At 39.9% G+C, this 27,019-nt stretch overlaps 1 protein-coding gene across 1 annotated transcript in view; it reads left to right on the forward strand.

The window, feature by feature from the left end:
- Nucleotides 1-20,909, forward strand: part of pcp4b (Purkinje cell protein 4b) — a 31,080-nt gene extending 10,171 nt beyond the window's left edge. Inside the window, exons 2-3 of the mRNA XM_080025323.1 lie at nucleotides 10,342-10,393; nucleotides 20,216-20,909. Coding sequence (XP_079881449.1) covers nucleotides 10,342-10,393; nucleotides 20,216-20,343 — 180 coding nt within the window. The 3' untranslated portion in view covers nucleotides 20,344-20,909. The remainder of the gene's footprint in view (nucleotides 1-10,341; nucleotides 10,394-20,215) is intronic.
- Nucleotides 20,910-27,019: the final 6,110 nt, after the last annotated feature.

Genomic DNA, 27,019 nt, shown 5'->3' on the forward strand with positions numbered 1-27,019 from the left:
GTCTGTGTCATTCTGCAGTATTTAAAAAAAAATTATTGTGAAATTTACTTAGTTCTTATGCAGTTTGGGATTATTAGTCTCTCTCAATTAAGTATCCTACGGGATTATGAAATGTAATCAAAACTCCTAGGTCCCCTAAATCATAGAGGAAGAAATCCCTCATTTCTGGTAGACAACAATATTTTTTCTTTTTTAATTTGTGAAGTCCAATACGATACATTTCAACCTCATATCTGTACATTCTTGAACCAAAGGAATCATTGAAAACTAGTGTAACTTTTTGTTTTTATTGCTTTTTAAGTGAAAAACAAATTCTCACTCTCAGCACATGATTAGGCCTACATCTGTGGCAGAGAGAGACTTTAACCTGCTGCACAGCTTCTTTGAATCAGCTTGCTGATTGAAGCAGAACCCCGGCTGATAACAGGAAACTCCCTCATCTATTTACTGGCCTGCTGGTTAGTTTGTTGCTCCCTTCATCACTGCACCGTACAATCCCAAAGTGAGGAAAGCAATCCCCAGAGATTGGCGACACCCACACTAATGAAAGGAACGCTGAAAAATTTAATCTCGCCAATTTCAAGGCTCATTAAATTGTGTAACAGACGGGAGTTTGAAAAAATAATTTGAAGAGGAGCTGTAATGTATTTCTTCCCCCTCCCCTCCTCTTCTCCCTCCATCCCTCTTTGCTTTTTTCAATGGAAATTGCTTTGAATCAAAGTTCTTTTTAACACAGCACCAGCTTTATTAAGAAGAAAACAAATGATTTTTAATTCTAAAGGTCTTTTGTAGTTTAGTGATTTCAGGCTTTTCTGGGGCATGACGGCATTAGTACATCTTGGCTTGGTGTCGACCGCATTAATTGAGCTTAGAGTTTTACTGCCGCATTGCAAAAAATCCCCCCGAAATAACTACTTTATTTTTAAAAAGAAAAAAAGTTTGTTAGTCAGTGTGAGTGGTTCGTTTAGAGCTTTTCTGGCGAAGGCTCCTTGGTTGCATGACAGCTGGCCTGCTTTTTTGCTCAGACTCATAATTTTACCAGAAGCCCTCCTCAGCCTGAGCCTTCAGTGGAAAACAAAGGAAAACAAAAACAACGAGTGCATATCTCACACAGTGACAGGCGCGTTTGCATCGCGTGGAGTTGGCTTCATGACGGTTGCAGCTGTGCGTGTGAGAAAGAGAGCGGAAGAGTTGCTGCGACTGCTTTACAAAAAAATACAGTTAATATGAAAACGGGAATGTTTCTATATGAGAGAGGGGATCATCTTCAACGTCAGGGCCCAGCAACTGTTCACTTCAGCGGAGTGTCACCTCGGGGGAGCCCTGGCTGCTGCAGAGGACGTGGGAAGGGGTTGCAGCTGAGTTTCTGTGCCTTGCAGTTCAGCAGGCAGACCGTGCCAAGGTCCTAGTCAGTGTCGCCAGTCCCAGTCAAAACCGTGATGTTCCTGACAAGCAAATCAGTTCCTTCCCCTCTCCCCCTGTGCTGACTCGCTCTACCTGCCCCCAAGGATCCGCTGAGGAGAAAAACAATCTCAATGCTTTAGATAGTAGAAAGTAAAAGATTACTCCATCTCAGTGTCAGTCCCACACCTAGTCTTAAAGTATGGGGATTAACACGAGCCCTTGCTTTGAACAATCTTAATTATTCCCGTGAAACACACAGTAGGACTTAGGTGTCAGTCACCATTAAATAACCTTTTTTTTGTCAGAGGCTGCAGAGGTGGATTTTGGGCAGGTGTGTATCTGGACTGGCATTATCATTACTGGCTTATCTGCTGAACTTCCAACAGTAAGAACATATTCCACTTCCTCCTTACTTTCAACCAGGCGTGTACTGGCTGCCCAACAAAGGGAAAGAAAATCCCAAAAATCTGCAGTGGGGAGTTATTGACCCAGCACTGATTTGGCAGGGTTTCAGTATGCCCTGGAGCATTTATGACAGTATGGTTTATGTAACTGCCAATGGAGCTCATACAGATGAGTGGACTGCAATACACAACTGTGCAAACACACACACACACACTAGACTAGTTGTAAGGAGCACACACACTCATGCCCCACTCCCACCGCCTGCTCAGTGTGGATGAGCAAGCTGATTTCTGGAGAGCTGAAGAGGCAGGAGAAGAGTGAGGTTAGAGGATCAAAGGGAAGCAGTGTTTTAGTGTTCAGACTTTCATCAGAGCAGCGTCCTTCACATGCTGAATGGCTCCTCAGAGACAGCGGTAGTACAGTTACATATCGTCAATGAATGATACAAACATGTCACTGTTATGGAAACATGGCATCTTTCCCCCAGCCACACGCATCTCTCCATATCAGTGTGTTGAATCAAAGTGTTGATATGTTGCTATGCAACCAAGATGTCAGATCATTGTATCACATCGGAATATACAGTATATTCCTCCTTATGGTATACTTTGTATTTGTTTTGCCATTGGCTTAGCATGAAGACTGAGAGCAGGAGGGTCACATAATCTTGAATCCTGTTTGTTTAAAGTAGCTACGAGGAACTTTTAAATATTTTTGAAACAGTCACATTTTTTCTTAACGCCTTTGTATGTACACCCAGGCCAGCAGGACAACAGCTGGCTTCTTAAAAACAATACAGCTTTTGTCCGAAGGGGCTTCAAGAATGAACACAAACTGAAAGTTCATCGTAGCCACTTTAAAAATAAAAATATGTGCATATATTGTCGTCAATGTAAGTTTCCAGGGAATTTGGCTTATCTTATCATAAGATAAGATAATACACGTTAATAAGTGATATTATAAGAGGTGTATGTGGACAGAGTATTTGAACAGAGCCATGCGTGGATCTGCCTATTAAAGCCTAACAACATGAGGATTACATTTGAGAGTCAGGCTTGATTTTTGGGCTTCAAATGCACGTTAATCTTGACATCCACTGAAATGAATGATCCGGATACTGCAAGTTTAGTGTATGTCATTTTGGTTATATCACACAAACAACGAAGCGGCAAAAAGGCAGCTTGCCTCCTATTCTGCAGGGCAGATAAGCGAGTTTGGCTTGGAGAGAGGCAAATAAAGGCTTGCTCTCAGCAAAATGAAATGAGGCGGATGTTTGAAAGCATTCTCTCTGAAAACAGCCCCGCTACCTCTCCTCTCTTCTCCTCTCCATCCTCCCTGATGAATGCCCGATCGGAAATACAACATATTTACATCTCTCCAATTTGCGATGTGCTTAAAGTATATGCTCACTGAATCTTCTGCTTGCCTCATATATGGAAGTGCGTGCGTGCCTGTATTCTTATTTGAATGTGTATGTGTGTTTATGTTTTCCCCTAATTGAAAGCCCGGAGGCACACATTTTGATGCAGCCACTGTGGAGTTTGCAACAATAGCTCTGCTGTTTGTGTGTGCGTGTCTGTGCCTGTGTGTGTATTTCACCTAAAGGCACAAACACAAAAAACACACACATCAAAACACTGTTTGTTGACCTTGTGTCCCTCTGAGTCTGTTAATGATTAATGAGAGGCACAATATGTGTCTCCCTGCTCCCCAGCTTCCACGTGAACGGAATGTAATTACTGTTTTTTTCCCCCTTTCTTGATTGGTTTCTCATGTCCAGATGCATCCACAGGTGTGCTGATTTGTTCACTGGTGTAAGCGTGTGTTTACGTGTGTGTGTGTTTATCAGCCCCCCCCCCCCTGCCAAATCCCACTCATTGAGCTGCTGTTATTGCAGTTTACACTTGGCTCGGCCCCAGGCTTGGCTCAGCCCTAATGGTTCCTCCTCCCTCTGCTCGGGGGTGTTATAGTTTCTCATCACCCCTTCACTGAGCTGTGCACTCTGGCCGTAAACAAAAATACCTCAAGTCACAAATTGTATCTGAGCCAAATTCTAACCTGTTAAACCTTGCAGCACCTTTTATAGGACTATACAATTGTGATTCAAAGGTTTCTGACAATGCCATAACCTCCTAACTCTCCTAACACTTTTTTTCTAGCATGATCTAGACATGTGAAGAATATGAGCAAAATATTCTTTAACAGAAAATCCTCAAGTTGAACGGAGTAAAATTTTAATCATTATTGTTGATGACAGGAACAACCTTGTTGTTTGGGTTTGAAATGCAAATCTTTTCATTCATAGTGCCCATCACATCTGTGGTTCATGCTTTTAAATTGTGAACATTTATAGCTTTTATTTGTCTTACTCTTATGTAATATTCAGCTGATATTTGACATTTTAAAGATGAAACTATTAATTGATTAATTGAGAAAATAATTTGCAGATTAATTGATATTGAAAATAGTTATTAGTTGTAACCTTATTTGCTGGTGAAAAAGGTCACCACGGATGCCAACTGCAATGCAATTGACCTGCTCAAAAAGAAAACAAATGAACATGATCATAGTCAGCCAATTGGAATTTAAACCTCTATGCTCATCAAACTATACACAAGAACACTTTTTGAATCAATACATTTTTTTAGGATAAAGAGATTTTCATCACACAGCATAAATACGACTTGATATTGACCAACACAAAAATGTATGAATGTAGGATCAGAAGATTGGTCTGTATAATATGTGGAACCAGCTGGTGTTTCATGCCTCTGAATGTTCTCCTTGGCCTATGGGAATGTTTAAATGATGCAAAAGCCAAACTATATAGCAATTGCAGATGGTCTCTTTGCAGTGTGTAATACAATATTAATCCTTTTGCAACAGTGCTGCAATGTTACAAACACATTATGTCTCCAAAAGCATGCAGTAACTCAACCAGATGAGCTTGAGGTGCAGTTTTGTTTGAATTGAGCACTGATGCAGAGCAGGATGTTGACTTGGCTCCCCTCTCACTATGTTGCTGTATTAGGTTTTGGGAGCTACATTAGCGTGTTGTGAGGGAGTTGTAGCTCCAGCACAGGCACTAGTTCATTTCATGGCCATTACAAAGGCTGATGGGGATACTCAGCTCCTCTCTTTGAACTTGGATTAGTGACAGGGAAGAACAAAACTCTGCTCTTATCTGGCTCTGATATTTGTTTGGAGCTGCAGGGGGGCCGGAAGAGAGCTCAGCTGTGTGACTGTTATGCAAAATAGCACAAAGCAATTGGATAAGTCGTTTCACTTTGGGGTTTTCTTCTTGACAGACAAACGAAAGGAGAGAACAGGTATCTATGATTAGCCCGACAGGTAACTGTAAATTCCAGTGTCGTACGCTCATATCTTACGCACTGCAGAGTGTGTTTTTCTTTCACAATTCAGACTTGCATCAAAGACGACCCGCTTCAATTTATACATCTCTTCCCAAAAGGCGTGGGCGTGTTGTGCTCTGAGCTCGCAAGGACGCTTCAACCACTGCCACCCCTCCCACCACCCATCCCTCTCGTCAGCATCAAAGCGCAGCACACACTTTGAAATTCATTGAAAGCATTGGATTAATAATGCAGAAAGAGAAGCTCAGAAAAGAGGACACATCGCACGATGCCTTCTCAACTCCTCAGCTATTAAAGCAAGGAAACCCGTCTGACATGACCAAATGGGAACCCTTTGAACGAGCAGGGGAATAGCTATGAAAAGGTGGTGGTGAACATAGCTGGAGCTAAATCCCTAAGGAGGCAGCCAGAATACACGCTACATAAATGAAACCATTTCGTTCTAGCTGTTTTCTTACTGTGCCAACTCCCAGGCACTCTCCCTATGAATTTGTTAAAGATGGAATCAAAAAAAAATCACAATACATATTAGATGGTTGATTTTAAAACAATACAATAAAAATAAATCTTACTTACGATGCTCCTATCCTTCACCGATTTGAAAGAAATGTATTGAAAAAAAAACATATACAAACATTAAGTCAGGTTAGTTTAGTATTTAAGAAAAGTCCAAATGACACAAGAGTGCTGTCGATCTTATCTAACACTCAACAATAAAAAGGAGTTAAGCGTATTTCACACAATGTCAAACTATATCATTTAAGCTCAAAGGCATTACCAGGCTCTAGAAACATATTTTATTGCAAAGACTGGAAGCCTAACTGCTACAGCCTTAACTCCCCTTCTTTCCCCTGTTTTTGTTTTTTTCCTCCAGACAAGAGGAGGCAGTCACAGGGTTGATTCCGGTCATTAATCTTCCCAATGCCAATGTTTGTATAAGTACGTGTTAACTGCAGAGGAAGATATTGATCCAGGTATCCAGCTCTCCTCTCTTCATCTTCTCTTCCTTCTTCACTGCATATTTAAAAAAAAAATGCCATCATCACAGCTCCCACCCAGGCCCTGCATATGAAAACACAAGCTGTCAACCTGTCTGCCAGATGGCAATTACCTGTGCAAGTTGCCGATTCCAAGAGTGACACTTTTATTTCCTGCATTAATTTAGTTTTAAAGGATTTTTGCCACCCTGCACAAACATGGCCAGGTTCAAACTGTATTGATTGTACAGGGACTCTCAAGCCATCCCACTGTGTAATGTTTAAAGGTGAAGTACTTCATACAGTGATCACTTATATAGTGTGCGTGTTTCATAAATCCTATCTCTCAGTCGCTCGCTCTGCATGTAATCGTCAAATAAACTTTTTGGGGATCTGATTAACCAATCAAAATATGTTTTGATGGTTTTTAATCATGTTTTATAACACTTATGGATCTGAGATGATGCTAGATAACTCGCTGCTTGAAGACCACAGTGAATTAATGTGGTGATGTGGGGACGAGCGAGGGGACTGCTAACTGCAGTAACTGACAGGAAGTTAGCTAAACTGACCATTCCGCTTACTGAACCTTTAAGATGGAAATAATAAAGATGACAAATTATTATAAACATCAGTTTTGGTTTGGACAGTGTTTGGGCGTCTCCAAAGGGGGAGTGTTTTCCCTTCACGGTGCCCAATTTAAAAATGAATCTACACACAGAATGTTTATGTGTAAGGCAGTGACAAAGTGAGTTTTAACGTCTCATCTCTCCACTGAATCCCACCTGCTCTTTGGCTGGGAAGATAAATGGGCCACAGAGGCGGTCCCAAACACAGACCCAGGGACATCTGTAACAACAGGGACAGCTAATGCCGAATTAACTTCCATGAACTGATAGGAGGAAGCAGCAAACAAGAGGATAATTTGATGTTATCAGGTCTTAAGCTGCATTAGCACTAAACACTGTCTCCAATAGATAGCCATTTGATTAAACATCTTTAAAGTCTATAATTGAGTCCTTACATTGTGTTATCTTGTGCAGTGATACCTTTTTAAATGAGATGTCCTAAAGAATTCCACCCAATTTGTTTCCAGGAATTATTTATTGTCAGTAACGTAAGGGCCCTTATGATAGGACGTTTTTCCAAACTCAGTCGTCAATACAGATGGCTTTGGATGGTGTTACACTTTTAATTGCTGGTAGAAAAAAAACATCAAACTGGAGCTCAGAGTCTCATTTCAATACTCCCTTGTAGAACTTACTATGTGTATGTCTGTGTTGGTGTTGTCACTAGCTGCAGTTCCACATTGGATTAGGTGTCATTTTAACTGGCAAGAGCTGACAGGTGTCCATCAAAGGTGGCATGTGGTTTAACATTTTAATGCTGCGTATTTACTTTGTATACAGTGGTTTTACTTTTTTCAAGGAAGTTTCATTTCGAAGTACTGAAAATGTTTATGAGTATTTTCCATCTTTCTTTCAGCAGGAGTTTAAAAGTGTAATTTCCAAAACTGAAAAGTATTCCTTTAAATAAATTAAGAGTTAATTACAGACAAAAATGACTTGCTACAAAGACAATTGACAGGTCCTTATTGGAACTACAGTATCTGTCAAATTAATGAACATCTGTAATTGAATGAAAGCCTTTTGTGGTCGTACCCAATTAGTTATGAAGTTCACATTCATAGCACAATAGCATTAGTATTTTTTGATAAATATAATTCTGAGCATACCAAAGTACACTGAACTAATAAAACGCAGCATAGAAATGCTTTTTTTCAACAGGACGTGTCTCCCCAGTGCCACCGCGATACTCTGAGATCAATGAGACACTAATGATATACTCCTCACCGCTGTTCTCCATCCTGGTTCCTTTTCTTTGCCAAGCATACTTTCTCTGACTCCTCAATCATTTGCCACGATATCCCTTCTTTCTCTGTCCCTCTCGCTCTGCTGCATATTAAAAGCAGGTCTATAATATGGTTCTAAGAATAGCAGTTTGCCTATAATCCGCTCACTGTGATGGCGGACACTCCTGGACTCTTCTCTAACACGTTGTCTGCATTATCCCTTTCCTTCCTCTAATACTGTCTGCACTGTTGTGGCGATCACAAACCTAGCGTTGCCTAGTGTGTAAGATGGTGTTGACTTAATACTTTAATTTTTTTAAGATATTTTTTGGCATTTTTATGCTTTATTGATAGTGCAGAGAGACAGAGGTGAAATGGGGCAGAGAGGGGAGTGACATGCAGAGTACGACCGCGGGCGGGAATCGAACCCGGGTCTGCTGCTGGGCCCGGCCCGAGGGGGGGGACGCCCTACCAACTGAGCTAAGGGCGCCCCCTTGTTGACTTAATACTTAAACACAATAGCTGTCTTCATCTTTAGTTTACTTACTTGGTCAACAAACAGGTCACAAGCAAATCACAAGTTTCACCACTCCCTGATATCGCTTTACCAGTTTCACTTATCTGATTGAGCAACAAGCTGTGCTGTCTATGTCATATACCATATTTGACATTAAACTCAGATGTTGCCCTTGGCTAACACATGTCCTCATGGATGACCCTTCTACTTTGCTATCCCTACCCAAGCCTTTACTGTTTAACAAGCACATATGTATTTTAGCACAACATGTTTTATATCAGCGCCTGCCTGAACCATGCAGACCTCCATGTTAAGATATACCTTATTTTATCACGCTATGTATAGTGTATTTTTCTTTTGCAACTTTTCCAATTATCCTTAGAATATATATAAATTGCCAATTCTTTTTTCTGCAAAGAAGTCTGTTAACTCTATTTTTATGTGTACATGCACAGAAACTCATACACATGATGTCAGAAGAAATTAGTTAAACGTTTACACAGCAGGCACTCTGTGTGTTATTCCTCTGGAGAATTGTGCCCATTTGAAGTTTAATAAGAGGAAATTCAAGTGTGTGTGTGTGGAATACAGATGTAAAATGGCACGGCAAGTACATGGCTCGAGGATAATGAAAGTTGACATTTAGATAAATGCTGTCGCATCAGTATGTACAAATATGATGATTACGCTATATCAGCTAAGCGTGAATATAAAGTGTTGTGCTGTGCAGTATTCATCTAAAAATCCATTTGTCGAGCAAGAGAGTACACAGAACCTGGTTAGACTCTGTCCTGCAGGTGTGTAGAGGAGATGTTTGGTTTCCTTTTGAACAGTTGGTAGGCTTTTTCAGCAGTCTCCCCATTTCTCACACCTCTTTTTCTTGTGCAAATTTCAGAGTGAGAGTGTCAATGTGAATAATACCATAGGACCAAGAACAGCCAAAACCATACAATCAGTATGAGTTTGCACAGTTTGTAGTTTTAGATGTGTTTTTTCTCTCTCTATCTAACAGCTCACTGTTTGCTATTTTTGAATGAAACTCTTCATGTGTAAATATAATAAATATTTTTAATGCTGTATATATTGATACCACTGGGTACATTATTTAATGACGTTTTTTAATATAAATAAAGGCTCTTTAAAATGTTTTAGAGGGAGTTTACACTCGGTGAAAGTAGTCAAGAAACATTTTTCCATCTCTTTCATTGGGAAAATCCTCATTGTGTTGAAATGTAGCTCCTTTTCAAAGCTGAGGTTACAGTATTCATCCAGCAGTATGCATTGGTTTAAGGATTTCTTATATACATGTACGTCACTCAGCAGGATAAGCACAGAACAACCTAATTACAGTGGTGACATTTCATTCGCTTTGCTCCCTGTCAAAGTTTTCTGACCTCTGTGGTGTCACAGTGCCTAGCTGTAGCGAACAGCATCATCTCTGTGAATACTTTACACTGTCTTCAGGCTTTTTTCTTTACTGTCACGGGGCCCTGCTGCAGCCTACTGGGTCTCCTCTGCCTATCTCATGTGGACAGAACAAGGAGACCCCACCGGCTAAAACACTCCAGAAGTGGAGGCTTTGGAGAGCGTGCCATAGCAGATTTGATGGCAGCTCAGCCCCCCAGTAGATGTCAGAACAATCACCAGGACAAAGCTTTAATTAGTGAAGGACACAGAGCAGCAGTGCATTGTCAACTCATTTGGATACGATGACAGGATGGTGGGGGAATTGTTGTGTCGAAGTCTGGCGGGTTTTAAAAATAAATGTTTATCACATTCACGTTTTCTGTTTTCTTTGTTTTTGCATTGCAGAGACAAGGATCTGGAGCAGCTACTGGCAACAACAAGACGTCAGGAGCACAAGGTATTACTAGGTTTATTATGACATGTTTTCAAGACATTCCCTTTATTTTTTTACATCAGCCATGTTATTTTTCAGGTTTCAATTCAACTGCCCCTGAGTGAAGCATTTCATACTTGGACTTTTCTACCATTTTCAAAACCAAAACCAACTGACAGTGGGTTACAGAATAAAGAAAGAAAGATAGGGAATAAATGAGGGAAAGAAAATATAATGGGGATGTAGGGTAAGTGGACCACAATTTACAGTGCACGGCCCATGTACCTAAGATGAGCTTATAGTGTTGCAGGATTGACATAACAGGGCCTGAGGAACAGCTGCCATTGCAGTCTAAACAATCACACACACACACACACACACACACACACACACACACACACACACACACACACACACACACACACACACACACACACACACACACACACACACACACACACACACACACACACACACACACACACACACACACACACACACACACACACACACACACACACACACACACACACGGACCTCAGGGGCTTTCTGTCAGATCTCATCATGAACTGACGAGAGTGCCGGGTGCCATGTCATCATATACATGACATGGAAAACATTTCATAACAAGCATTTTAATTCTGTCATTTGTCCATCTTTATAATTTTTCTTCATCTCACATGTGACACACTCGAGCCATGACTGCACAAGCTTTAGAAACGTGCCACTCATTCTGACCTTGTACATTAACGGTTTTGAGTAATACATCGCTGCTAATAGTATCGTTGCATAATAAACAGTAGCACAGCGCAATGTAGGATTTGGTAGCAAATCAACCGTGCTAATAGTTTAGTGTGTTTCACAGAGGTTATATACTGGGGCTCTTAAGAGTTCTCTTATAAATCTTTTGACAAAGCCGAGGATTGCTCTGGGCTTTAATGCCCTGACTCAGCGGGGTGAAATAATACAGACAGCGGGAGACTAGACTGAGGTGACCATCCGTTTCTGTAAATCCAACTCTCTGATGATTGCCTCACTGGACGGAGATGGACTGCCTGTATCAGCTCTGTCCTGGGGGAAATAAACATCAGGCCCCATGTACCGAGTGACTTACAAATCATGTTTATTGTTGAGCTTCCTGTCATTAAACCTATATCACAGCAAAGCAAATAAAGGCTTCAACGCGAAAACTAATATCTCCCCCTGCTTTCACCTCCTCCTAAATCATGGCTGTGATTGGGTGTGTCGTCCTGACTCAGCACCGGATCAAAGTTTGAGACGGGGGGCAAGAAAAATGAGACATTTAGATTTTTATAAAATAATATATTTTAGTCAATAAAAATGTATGTGACAGGTTTATGGAAAGGGGAAAACTAATCTGTAGAGTAGTGCTGGCATTACATTATACAAGCTTTCAAATTTTGGCATGCTTGTGTTTGATCGCCTTAATATCAAATATCTTATCTGATGCACAAAGACTTGTACTACTGTAAAATGGAAGACATTTTGGTGTGCATGGTGACAACCCCAGTTTGCTTAAATAGACACAAACAGAAGGTGCATTCTTACCTTTTGGATGTACTGTGTTTTCCATCAGACAGCATCTATACTCTTTAAATCTTTAAAATTATCCTTTGATTTGAGATTTAAGACAAATTATAAACACTTTGTATAATTTAGTTTTTATTGAGCATTTTACATTAATCAGATTCCGGGCATTTTATTGGCCAGTCGAGCATCTGTAGCTGAATTGTTGCCAACTAATTCTACAAAGTTTAGCTGAGCTAGTAGGTCTGACTGACCCTTCTGCCCAGTGAACCATTTCATAAATGTAATGCGTTATTTCCTAAACTGTTTTTCCAAGCAAAACACCTTGATTACACCAACTCAAAACTGCAATAACTGCAACTTTATTTCAAACATTTTCATCAGTCCCATTGTGTTTTGTATTACCTGCTACGACATTGGAAATAGAAGTAGGGTGGTGAATGAAGTAACAAAGAAGGGTCTAAAGTGGTAGATTTACAAAATAATTAGAGCAACAGCATGTTTACAACAATTAAACAAATCAGTTTATGTGTAGGCCTATGTAGTCTGAGACATAGCTCTAGACTTGTCTTAAACAGCCTGTGACAGTCCAGAAAACGCATGTGATTTAAGTAAGCTTTAAACCACGCTCACACAAACACTGACCTTGTTTGAAAAACTAAATGAAAAATAAATTGCCCTATCAAACAGAGTCGCCGTGCAGCAAAATTATTCATGGAGAGCAATTAAAGGGGTTCCACATTACCTCAAGCAGTTGAAACAATGTGCTGCGAGGGACACATTTTTCTCTGTCTGTTGGATTCAGGTCTACCTTTCTTTCTAATCTATTTCTATTCTACCTTTCTATACACCTGATAAGAAGAGAAAGTGGAGGAAAACACACACATGCGCACACACACACACACACACACACACACACACACACACACACACACACACACACACACACACACACACACACACACACACACACACAAACAGCACCTCTTTGTTGTCTGACCTTGACAATTAATTTGATGCCTGGAAAAACTGCTTTCCCAGCGTGTCTGAAGCATTCCTCTCAATGTAGAGAGAGATTGGGAGAGAGAGAGAGACAGTGCGTGGGTGAGGCAGCTATTGACTCTCGCCCACTCTGCATACCCCCAGGCCCAAGAGCAGAGCACATAGCCTTTAGAGACAACCTCTCACAGGCTCAAGGACAGCCACAAAGAGTTTTATTCATGTTCACCGGGACTCATTTTGTAGCCGGCTGGGTACGAGCAAATGCAGCTGTGACGCACCCCCAGTGATGCAGCAAAGGCTGTTTACCTGATAACAACAGTGACGGGGAAGCCGGAGGATGGAAGTGTTTATTGCAAAGATAACGGCCGCAAGTTTTGATGTTTTTTTTAATTTCTTTTTTTAGATATTTTTTGGGCATTTTTATGCTTTATTGATAGTGTAGAGACAGAGTTGAAATGGGGCAGAGAGGGGAGTGACATGCAGAGAACGACCGCGGGCTGGAATCGAACCCGGGTCCGCTGCTGGCCGAGGCCCATAGGGGGGGACGCCCTACCAACTGAGCTAAGGGCGCCCCCCAAGTTTTGATGTTTGTCAAGAGAGGATGCAATTGAATCAAACTTTTGATCTGCTTCACTTCGTTATTCTGTTAAAGTCAAGAAACAAAACACAAACTAAAAAAGTTAGTTTTCAGATCCTTAACCTTATGCAAAGTCACTATACCACAGTGCAGAAATACTTAAGTAAATGTTCATTTAAGCAACATTTACTGTCATTTAGTTAAGTCTTTAGATCTTAGAATTAAATTATTATTGTGGTTTCCAAACTCCTCAGGAAATAGAGATGTATTGACAGTAACTTAATAGCGCTCAAAATGAGTAAGTCGAAAATGTATTTGTGTTAAAGTTCGAAAATCATAGCAGCCGAATGATGAATAAATTGTTGTTTTGATGGGTATAGTCCTGAGGGAAACACATCTGCAATGTTGGCTTCCTCAATGTGTTTTACCCATGTGCGAGAGAATTTACAGTATTCACTTTGGAGTTTTTACTTTAATGCAGCTTGTGCTAAACTGATGTGATTTCTATTCAAATCATAATATGCAACAACCTCGTAACTATGTTTTCTCCTATCTTTATTGTCACTATTATTTCCTGCTAGCCTATAATATCGTATGGCCACCACATGTTATTAATGAGCACCCCCAACTCTGGGCAATTTGGTGTCAAGGGTCCGTAAACTCCCTTTCTGGTAAATTTTTCTGGAAAAATTATATAAATGTAAATATTATACTTGTAATACATGTATGAAATTCGGCAGGGAGTATACTGAAACAAAATGGAAAGAAGATAAATAGAATCTGAAGCAAATCGAAGCTGATATTTTATTTTAAAGTATCACCCAAAACATCCCCAAAAAAAATAAAAAATACTGTTCAAAAACTGGTTATATTCCAGCACTTTATGGTGAATATCACTGCCACACTTGTGAACATTATTACGTTAATGGCTATCAATCAACAACGTTTAGATAAGTCAATCAGTTTAACTTCACCTAAATCAGTGAATGACAATGTTTGTATTTGACTTGCAATGGAATAAAATAAGGAAAATAAGCCAAAAAATTAAGATCCTGTACAAATACATCAACAGTGTACTTGCATGCTGTGCTTGAGTTCATGTACTTTGTTATTTTCCAACACTGTCACAGGTTCAGTTGCTCCTTCGCCCATTAAAAAGCCTTTTTAAGTCGTCTTCTGTGACATTGGCGTGTTTTGGAGTCCAGATGTTTATTTGGGCCATACGCTCCATATGTTCACTGACCTCATGAGTCCGAGCTCTATACACAGACGCTCCCTGTTGCTCGAACAGCTGGGCCAGCATGGGCTACTGATTTACTAAAGCTTTATATCAAACTGTACAAACAAAAACCCTCACTGAAAGGAGCATCAAAGGGTAGCACTTGGAACTCTTTTTGGTACGACGCTGTAATTTGTGAAATAACCATCTGCTAATTCACGTGGGAATGTCACAAATAGAAAGTGCCCCATGTGTCTTCGTGTAAATGTAAAACTCACACGGTATAATTGTAAAGGAACAATATGGAAACTGCACCTCGCCCACTCGCTTCAAACGGGGACAGGCGTAATTTCATATTGGCTCACCTTAGAGATCAAAGTCATCCTTTCGTAATTAGCTTTGCGACGAGCTCTCAAATTGAAGATGACCCATTTTCGACACGCTTTTTAATTAGCTTCACTGTGCTCAATTCTGCCATAATGAATTTGTCTTATTCTGTCCCATATCGTTTGTAAATTCACACTGTTTCAGAACGGTTCAGCAAAAGAAATAGCTGATACCACACCTTCCCTCTGTAGGCCTTTGAACAATTTTGTTTTTCTTTTCAAATGCATGACCACATCCAATAAGTTTACCCAGACACTTCCTCCCCAAAGCAAAACAAAAGTTGACACAAACACTGAAAAACCGAGCTCACAGTAGCAATCAATACAGAGCCAGTCCTTCATGTGTATTTGTGCATTGATCGCGGTTGTCTCTCTCACGCTTCACTGCCCCTCTGGTGTTTCAAGGCCTTTGGGGTCGCTGATGTTTTCTTGACTTTTACACAGTGACTTTCACCTATACACACACGCGTAAACAACACTGCAGACACTGTAAGCACACACTTTCACACACATTTTGACGCACATCTTTTGAAAAACATGCAGGAGGCCTCCGAGTCCACATCCTTCATTTTTGTAAGATACTTTTCTTATTCCTACTTGTTATGTGCCACTGGAGTTGGAGCACTGCCTTGCTCCTGTCAAATTTATATTCGTAACATGGCTTTTGCTTTATGAGAAGGGGGAAGAAGAATAAAATAACATTTAAACAAACATCCAGGGATTCTACCTCCTCTGTAATACTCAGATAAGATGAATTGGCCTTTTTGACACACGCATCTATTGATAATAAATTTGGAGGTCAGTCCATGATGAATAATAACATTTTGTCCCTTTTGTATGGAGTTTTGATTTTGCGAAGAGTTCAGTTCTGCAGGCAGAGCTCTTCCCCTGTAAACACACAGGTCATGTCTTCCATGCCGGGATCCACTTAGCGTAATTGTTGACTTTCATTTTCTAAATGATATCTGTGGTGTTTCTATTGACTAGGTTATCTGCAGGCCTCTTAACACACAGAAACATAGTGGTTGGTCATCTGTGAGTCTAAACAACGCTCTGCCCTTTTATTTGGACTCCTGAGTACAATGAAAGAAAGAAAATGCAATCAAGTTCTCTCTACATCACCCGGGAGAAGGAGTAATTTGAAACACAAATGCAGCATACCATAATTGCAAAAAAAAAAAGAGGAACAGTACATATGCGATGTAAAGCATCTCCATTTTAAAATAGTATAGGAAGCAATTACTACTGTAACTAAACAAATTTCATTATCATATTCTGACAACAGTTTTGCAGAATAATCAACGCTTCATTTTTTACTTCAAGTTATAATTATTTTGTTAATGCTTTGTCTTTTTCACTGGATTGATAATTCAAAGGATTCCGTGATAATCAAGATAGTCATCTACTGTACAAATAAACGGACTAATAAATTGATAAGATAGTTAAATACTTTTACATTTCCTTGTATCCTGATGTTTTTTTTTATAAAGGAGCCCAAAATATAATACTCACTTTGAGTCTCCAAGATGAACATACAGTAGGCGCTGCTGTAAATTGACACCTTAAGTGCAGGAAGGGAACATTTTAGTTTCAAATAAATCTCACACAACAGCTTCTAAAGCTCCAACAGATGTCCACGTCACACATATAACTCCTTACAGTAATACCGAGTTTCACTTTACTTTACACAATCAGTCTCGCTTGTCCTCAAGGTCTAAAAGTCCTTCTTTAATGCTTCTCGTCCTCCGCTTCCACAAATCCCTCTCGTGGCTCAACTGGTTTTAAGCGGTGAAATCGATAAGACGTCCCAGCATTCTCTATGCTTCCGAGCAGCTTTCAAAAGACACTTTGAAAGACAGCCGAACCCAGGATGGTCTTATCATGTCACTAAAGAACCCATTCCACCTCAGCTATAGATTAAGTTGGCAGGAGAGATGTTTTAATAAAGTGAATCTGTTGAGCCCCAGACCAAAGTTTCATGCACATTTATATTCCAGCAGTTGCCACACACCAACACCACAAATAAATTGAAAGAGATCAAAAAATATTTTCGCCTTGCTGAAAGCACGGTGTAAATGATCCAGAATGGCATTCTGACAGCAGATATTACATTCCTATTAGATGAAGACAGGGACACTGAGAGTGCTGCCAGGGGTAATAGGTCTGATAATCCATTGTGTTCAAGTGTGTGTGTTTGTGTGTGTGTGTGTGTGTGTGTGTGTAGGTGTGTGTGTAGGTGTGTGTGTGTGTGTGTGTGTGTGTGTGTGTGTGTGTGTGTGTGTGTGTGTGTGTGTGTGTGTGTGTGTGTGTGTGTGTGTGTGTGTGTGTTGAGAACGAGATGAATCCTCAAACTGAGCAAAATGATCAGTCATTCTGTCGCATTCAACACCTCCGACTCCTTTCTTAAAAAGATGATAATCTGCTCTCAGGCTGATGACATGGTTCTTTTCGATGAATGCATGTGATTCCTCTGAAGTATTAATTAAATAGTTACGCAAAAATGTATAAAGCATTCAGAACTGATAACTGAAAAGATAAAAGTAAGTGCCATTTTAAAGTGCTAAAATGTTCAAAAAAGTTTTTTACACCACTGCTGTTTTTGGACAAGAGTAAGATTGGTGACAAAGTATAGGCGACTATATGTTCACTCACTGATGTTTGCAGTTTAGAAATCAAAAGTTGCTATGTCGACAGGAAGAAATTGAGTTAGACGACTGTAAAAAGTGTCTCCAACAATATATATTTTTACAAGTTGACATCGCACTTACAATACTTCTTCCAGCACTCGAAGGCAAAACACATTTGTCCAAGCCTCCCCCCCCACCCCCCCTTATAATCTAGACGTCTTTAAGGGAACAATGTCACCAGCTTGTATTACAAAGATTATGAACATGGCTGGTGTTGACACGGCGTAGGGCACGGCTCAATAGCTAAAGCTGCTGGCATGGAAACAGCAGACATTAGAGCGTCGGAAAATTCAATATCAATTAAAGCAGGATTCAATGCAGGGCGTGACAAAGCAGTTAGTGTTGCCTCCTGGAATGGCAAGACAAGAGGTACTGACGCTCAGTCCCTCGGGAACTCAAGGATTGGCTGTGCAGTCAATACGCAAGTTGCCTCTCTGCTTTTCTGCCTTTGGTACTCTCCCTCTTGTCTCTGTCATATGTTTTAAAGTTTTGTTCTGCTGATCAAACTCAACCTTTCTTAGGAGGAGGGTTGGAAAGCCGAGAAATGGTATCTGCTTGCTGAGCTATGTCGAGAAACAATTAGTCTAATTAAAATGGTCACAAAACAGCTAGCTGATTATTTGGTTTCAATCAACAAAATAAAAAAGGACAGAGAGACGAAAGAAGCTACATTATATATAAACTATGGAATTTTGTGATCCAGTCCGTCATAATGATCCTATATATTGTGGAAAGGTAGAGGTATGATCATAATTTCTGCTGGACCAGAATAACACATGTTTGCTGATTGTTATTCTTGATGACATCAGCTGTCGCAGCCACGCGTTTGAGCCTTGGTGAAACTTGCTTTGGTAAATGTTAGCTTGTCATTACCTCTCCTGTCCTGAAATATCCCTGATTCATTAGAACACTCAGCTCTGTTGCTTACCTTTCAGAAGCAAGGTGCTGTGCCACGGCAAAGAAATAAGAGCATAAATGATTCGTCTTTCATTAATAAAAAAATAATACCAAGACTGATTGGCCTGTTTTGCTGGAAGCTTTACTACTACAACTGTCTTTACTTTTATTGTGTATTGATTGATTTATTGGATACATAAATGGATGGAGTATTTTTCTTTTAAGTTTGCGTTATTAATGAACTTACAATAGTTTGCTCCTCAGAAATAGTGACAATTATAATACACCTTTTATGTTAACCATTAATTCATTAATACATCATTAAAACATGCCTTTTTTGCACAACAATATGTACATCCATGTATACGTGTGGAATTCTTGATGTATGTATCGTTTTTTAACTGGGATTACAGTACTTTCCTCTTGGTCCGTGTTGGCTTAGCTCCAAAGAAGCTTAACAACTGATGATCATGGATTCATGCTGTGTCCTCTGACCTATAGGGAACAGCAGCTCAGTCTACTCCTTAGTAAATCTGCTACACTATTATAATGAGGAATGGGGTTTATGAGGAACACTGGTGGAGAATGTACTGCCAACAGGCCTACATTATATTACTTTCTTTCCAGACTCATGAATACGAATCTGGTGGTTTACTGTGACAGCACTGATTTAATTTCAAAATGCTTTATTATTATTATAAAAATGTTCTGCTCACCTTGCCTTAGAAGATACCAACTAATGACTTTTAAGTTTAACAAAGCCTTACCCCCTAATTACTGTTGTTACGTCTGTCAAGCTAACCGTGGCAGATTTTCCAATCCAAATTTCATAGTTATTTGGATATAGAAGTAGACAAGGCAGATTCTCATTTGAATGAAATGACAACTGTCAATTGCACATTTTCATCAGCTGTGGGTAGCTAGCTCATTATGCTAACATCAACAAGAGGCCCCAAAAAGGGCTTTAAACATGCAATTCATGGCTACTGTAGGCCTACATGATTTTGTTCTAAGAGGTTGAGGCTAAAGCTGTGTGTTTCAGGCAACATCAGAGACAACAAATTACAAAGACATGAAACTAAAGAAATTGCATTGTTCTTGTATTGCATTCTGAAGCAAGTTAGTCCAATGTATATACAGTATAAACAAAAAAGGAAAGATGAGAATAGTTATTTTATGCTCTCTTACAAGAGGAACGGCCTTCTTTAGGCTAGACTGCCCTGTTACCCTCAAATCTAATGTAGAGAAGTAATGATAGGCTTTTTGGTTTTACAAGAAAATACATAACTGGCCACATGCTAACTGCTGCAGATAAGATTAGAGCGGACAAACACACAGCTTCACTTTAGCTCTTGTGTTTTTGGTTTTGTAAATGCTAAAAAAAGAAGAAAAAAAGACACCTATCTATTGCCTATAACTGCTAAGCCATGTTTAGACAATATTGCCCTAGGGAGGGGACTTTTCCACGTGACTCAGTCCAGCCTCTGTACACTGCTGTGAATCACACCCATCGTTTCCTTTGCCTTCCAGATGAGTCCAAGACCGACGTCCCTGAGGACTTTGACATCGACATGGATGACCCCGAGACTGCAAAGGCAGCCGTCGCCATCCAGTCCCAGTTCAGGAAGTTCCAGAAGAAGAAGGTTGAGAAGTCCTAGTGAGCGCCACAGGCTGCTCTGCCACTGTGTGTGGGGACGGCATGGTGGGAACGACGGCACAGTGACGATGGTGTGACATTTGCATGTAAACAAATTCATACCTGTTGGAACTCCAGTGGTTGTAATGGGGTTTGGGGGGAGGGGGAGGGAATGCAATAGCCTGTTTATCATATGACATGTCCGTGAATTTTCATTATCCTATTATTATAATTACTATTATTTATTATTTGACTGCTGTATCAATACATAAGTAACAGAAAGAGTATAAAGCATAAATCTGGTTTCTGTCCTGTTCCATATATCATGAAGTCTAGCTGGTGTTTGTGTTAGAATATGTTTTTGTACTTCCCCTAGCCTCATAGTTGTAAGTGCAGCCTCTCTCTTCTGTACTGCTTAGGACTACATTTCCCAAAGAAACACACCTGTATTTGCGCGAGGAGATAGAAGCAATGTTGTCCCTGATGTTAGAGTGACGGTTGTTTTTTAGGAAACTTAGCCTGGAGCGTTCCATCCTTAACAGAATATTTCACCCAGAGGCATTTTTTCTTACCTGCATGGTACTATCAAGCTGTGTATCAATGTACATTGAATAAATAAAGACTCTGTGTGGAACTTGTGTACTGTGAATATAAATATCAACATTTGACAAACATCTTGGGCTCATAAGTGGCTTCTGAAAAGCACTTGTATATCTAATACATTGCATTAATATACCCTCTGCGGGGATAGCAGAGGGACTTGTAGTATGATGACACACTATAAATAGAAACCTCTTCAGAATGAGCTCTGCAGAATCTATTCCCTTCTCAGCTTGATGACCTTCTCCATGTAGAGCCAGGCTAACTGACTGGCTGATTCCCACTGAGCAGCTCTCAGCTTTGGGCTCTTTAAAAACACACACCAATCAACATGCACTGGCATAAGTATTGTGCATTTTTGACCACAATTATTGGTTGTGATCTTGGTTTCTCATGGAGCACAGACTGATTTGAAAAGATTTCTTCTGCCCTTCTTAGGTTTTTTGAAATTGAGTAAAACACACAACAAAACTAGCAGCTAATGTGCAAAAAATACATCAACACAGGCAAAAATACAGTTTTTTATATTTATATATATTATATATAATGGCCTTAGCCAAAAGGTAAGGCCCTTTCGAAGGAATACAATAACGTATCTTTTGTGAAAAAGAAACACAAACACAACATTTGCTTTTTTCCTGGTGAGCAACCCAAAATATATTACGTCCTGTTTTAGAAAACAAATAGTCAAACAACAGATACGAGGCAACAACTTAATCTAGAAAAAGTAATTTAACTCCTTCCATGACACTTAAGGGGGCCAAGCATATCAGGACTTGCATAAACTGCCAAGAAGATTAAGAAGAGGTTGCACTGATTTTCCTACAATGAAATCCATGACACGGGCACAAGGGTGGGCCAATGAACTGTATTATATGAAGGATAGTGATGACCTTTACCCCCTGGGGAATTGATCCTCACAAGCAGATCAACTTTGTAAGCCTGAGAGGATTAGACGGGTCGTGAAAAGTGCTCACGATGCCTTGATATCCACAGCCGGATGATCCACAGTGCAAGACAGTCAAAGAAAGTACACACGACAGACTGAGCCAGTACTGAACTTTAGATTTCCGGTGGAGACCTCTGTCTGGTGGAAATAAATGTCTCGCTGCAGTCCCTTGTTTGTTTGCGTGCTTGTTTGACAGTATTTTTCACCCAGATGAAGGATCCTGCAAACTGATCCGAGGGTCCACAGAGATTCATCGTCCTCCCAAAGCTCTGCTGGTCTCGTATGTCTCGTGTGTTTGTGTGAGTGTATGATAATACAATTTAAAACATGGTATTACCATATGGAGATTTTCTTCTCCTCTCCTCCCAGCTGATGTAGAGAGGCAGATTGAAAGGATGATAATGAACTGTGTCAACACCTCTGGGTGCTCACTCTGTCCCTGGTGTAGGGCTGCAAGGTGCACTTCTCTCACCTAGAATTTAGAGATAGATTACAGCGCCACAGTATCCAGACGGAGCTGTACTATTTCGGTTTTTAAAGTCAATGGAGGCACCTTACCTTGTGCTTCGGACACAACAGAGCAGCACTCATTCATACCGTCTGAGTGAACACAGCAGGGAAGGAGATCAGCCATTTTGGGGGATAATGATATGTTAATACATGCACTGAAATTGTGTTATAGTGAACATTTCAACTCGGAACCTACTGAGACTGAGACTGTAAAATTCATTACATTCTGTTCTACCTATAATCCATCCTGCAGACAGCAGAATAAATCTTGGTGGTGTGGCGGGCATTTTTTTCTTACCCTCTCCGAGTCAGTAAAAGCAACATATAATGTGAAGACAGAGTAGTAAATCTGCCTTATTCCACTACTGTTAATAAGGCAGGAAGTATTTCAGTGTTCATGTTGTATCATTGTTTCCTTTGATTATGTCTGGACAGCTACAGAAATCAATTTCACACTGTGTGGTTATTGATGATAATTAATCATCCGTGTTCTTATGAAAAGTGAAATATTTTGTGATTGGTTCACACACATCTGCCTACATCCACTCGTGCATGCAGTTATACATATTTTGTTCCTTACAAACAAATTTACTCAAATTGCATCCTTTCATGCATATGAGTCTATATAGATGTTTTTCAGAATTAAGGAAACCTACCCACTCATGCATCCTTCTTTTTCTTGTTGGTTAAGCTGAGGGTATTTTTGATAGTGCTTTAGACTCGCGGTCCTTGTAGATAGGGAGATGGATGATTCCTTTAGGTTTGATTCATTAAATCTACATTAGTCATTAGTAGCCTGTCACACTAACAGCAACATAAATTTGCTCTAAACCACGGGAGAGCGTGCCTGCAAGCGGAGTGTGATGAATTTCACAGTCAAAAATAAAAGTCTACTGTGTGTACAAATGACGGATGCATCCACTGGAATTAGTTAAAGGACTTTCACTTTAAACACTTAGTGTGAATACTTTCAAAAACATTTATATTTATTTCAATGCCTAGCATCACCAGAAGCCTCATCTCGCCCTTGGCTATACAGTACTTTGCCTCTAAAATGTATTTCTTTGATGTTTGCCCATGAAGTTCTTGCCAGAAGCAACAATGAACTGCGGTGTGGAGCCAAACAAATGGAGTGTTAAAGGATAAATCAAACTTACTTCTCTCAGTGAGAACAAAGCAAAAATACTGCCGTCACTCTAATAACTGATTAAACCTCATATTTGCATCCTTGTTGTCAGAAACACAGACAGACAGTCTGCAGCGTTGGCTTTTATGTTTCACACGAAACACATCTTTGTGCTTCTCTTCTTGTCTCCAATAATTACTGTTGGAGTTTCCAGATCAAAAGTCATTCCATGTTACATCAAGTTTGAATTATGTTACACAAAAGTTATAATGCAAACATATTGCTAGCATAATCATTATGGCCACAATCGTCAAATAAGACCCAGGTTGAAAAACACTGGAAATTTCCTTTCACTTACCATTAAAGATATCTTATATCTTCCTATATTATAGTGTTCACTTTGTCTCATTTGAATATGTATTGAATAAACACATTTTCTTCCACCCTTTTTCTCATTTGAGTGTCATCTCTGGACTTGATAGGCAGTCATGGCAGTGGTGTGTTAGTACTGCATTTCCCAGAGATGTTCTTGTAACAAATAAGTCAGTGAACTGACTGATCTATTGAGAGTATGGAGGTGCCAAATGACAGTTATCAGCTGATCCTGTCATTTTATTATTAATTATTATTATTAAACATGGTTAATAATGCAACATGGTGAGCATTGTGTGACATTATGATGACATAACATTACAAATAATCAATCAATAACCAATTCTTGTGCAGCAAATCTAATATTAATATTTCACCATAGTGTTTATTTTATAAGTTCTTTATGACTTCAATATATTTACTGTTTGCATAAGATAGTGTTTTCCATTACCCATTGCCTTTCAGAACTCACTGCCTGTCTACCCATGCAGCATGAAACAAACAACGGGATATATGCCATGTTGTTGATCAAACATCTCTGTAAAATAAACAGTACTATATGTAGCATATCTATTTATTACATTATCATCTAAATTATTAAGCCTGAGTTGTTGTACGAATGAGGAGAACTGGGCTGGAATAATCCAGGTGAAGTATTGGAAATGAGCCCAGCAGCTGATACTTGCATAATCCTGTTTTAGTTTAGCTAGTGAGCAATACTAATCTACAAATGGCTCATGGCATTTTCATCAGCTCAGATATCTTGAGCTTTAGGGCGAAGGTAATGTTCAGAGGCAGCTGATGACCAGTGACCCATGGCTTTAAGCGTAGACACAGGGGTGACGGTTGCTGCAGCTGCAGCCGCTCCAGTACGTAATGAGTGAGCAGTGTAAAATCTCTAAGCCTGCAGGACTGGCAGACGATACAGAAGGGGGAGAAAACAAAGATCAAGTCACTACTTTGTTCTTCCTTTGCGGCTCAGGCTGGCACAAAGATATCATTCCTGGGGGCACTCGTGGTGTAGTTATTAGAGTGTCAAAATGTCATGCTCAAGTTGTATTAAAAAGCCAGTGCAAGAGGTGAGTTTCAAGCAACGTTTTAAAATCATCAATGGACTGAGCATTTCCTACATTTACAGGTAGACATGTTTCACAAATTGGGCGCAGCAACTGCAAAAGCTCTGTGGTTTTTAGCCTGCACCTAGTAACTTGTAAAAGCATCTGGTGTGTTGAGCGCATTGCTCTGACTGGAGCTTGAATGTGCATCAACTCAGACAAATACAAAGTCAAACATCATTGCTTTCCAAAATGATCCGACTTTGTGTCTCCCCATTTCTGTCTACCATCTCACTCTCTCTATGTACGATTGAGTATCTTTTCTCATTTTATCATGATGAATAGTATCCTAGATACCTTTCCCCCGGGTAGCACTGCTGCTCCACTGACCTTGTGATTGCGAATCCACCTCCGGAACCAGGTGCTATTTATACCTGATTTTCTCCCTCACTAATGAGACCTCACCTTCACAGCTCTAAATACCTCTTGGAAATACTATTTGCTTAATGGATCATTTCATGGGACTGCACTGTTCTGTATAATGCACTGGTGTATACACTTGCACCTCTTTCATCTTGGCCACATTATTAAAACCATGTGACCATTCTGCATGCAAACCATGTATTTTAAAAGAGCTAAGTGAGTGATCTCAGCAACCTTGAATGTTGTACAACTTTCACCACCAGGAGACTTACCATTTACATGAGAAAAGAACCATTCAATTTAATTTAAATCCTCATTGGATAGAGTTGAGATGCTGAGAGGAAACAACATTTAACACAGGATCTGTGCTGAAAACCAGGGAAATAGTATGGTTCACGTCTCAGATTCGGGATATGTCAATTTAAAGACAGCAGTGTCCCTGAAAGGCATTTAATCAGACCTGATTTTGTTCGGATGAGGTGGTTCCAATGGGTTCTAATTTATGCTTAGTCCTCGTGGAGGGCTCGTATCAAAGCCTGGCACTGTAATGACACTGTTTTATGAGCCTTTCAGGTCCACCCACATTGTACATTCAGGTTTATACAGAGCCGATACCCTTTAGTAATGATCCATGTCATCTCCTCAGAGAATCGTGCAGAAAGGAAGGAATATACAGTCAGTGAATATTGTAAAATAGCTTGACGAAGGCCAGAGGGGAATGATCATATAGCAGCAGACACAGAATACTACTCGCATAGCACATCAGTGTGACATTTCTAACTGTGCAACCTTTTGAGGTTCAAGCACTAGGTTATAGCTTCAAGTCAGCTGACAAAAGACAATAATGGGCAATCAAAACCAGCTGAGATGGGACAGGAAAACTAACTGATTTTCTACATTATGTTGCTGCTGTTGGGATGTTGCTCAGAGTTAACCATGAATAACGTAATTTCATGGATCCATACTGCATAGTGTTCAACTCACTGTTAAGGTTGTGGGTTCAGGGTAATCATTCTGGCAGTGTTTTTATTGCATTTAGATTATATTGATGCCAATATTGCATACTTTGAATCTCCCATTGCCTCAGCATTGTTGATAATAAGGTGCATCTCTTAATTGCTTATATCTACCCATTCTTTTTTTCTCCAGTGGATACTTTGAACAGGATAACACAGCATCATCATCATTTCAGGATGGCTCCTGGACCATGGGACTGCTGTTTACCCCAATGGTCTGCACACATCATAATGCAACAGAGCACCCTAGGCTAAAAAACTGCAGGAACTGCTTTATTCTTGAGTCCCTGCAGACTGTAATCCCCAAAGGATACAGCCAACACATAGCTGAGTGTACTGTCACACAATACAGACAGGATGCAGAGCACAGTCCTACAGAGGGAAAGGCAACTTCTTGCACCACCTTCAGGAGTTGAAGACATTCTTTTGACGGGAAATTAAAAGATCATAAAACATATAAACTTGCATTGCAAGAATCAGTGCATTTTGAGGATATGCAGAAACTACATAAACCTAAAAGTCGAGAAATGCTTTAGAATATAACCTCCAAATAATATATCTTACAAATTTCCAATTTCCTTTGTCATGAAATGATATAAATATAAACACTCACAGCAGTTCTCCAATGGTCAGAACATTTTGATATC

The sequence above is a fragment of the Ammodytes marinus genome (assembly GCF_949987685.1).
Source record: "Ammodytes marinus genome assembly, chromosome: 3".
In the NCBI taxonomy this organism is placed as follows: domain Eukaryota; kingdom Metazoa; phylum Chordata; class Actinopteri; order Uranoscopiformes; family Ammodytidae; genus Ammodytes; species Ammodytes marinus.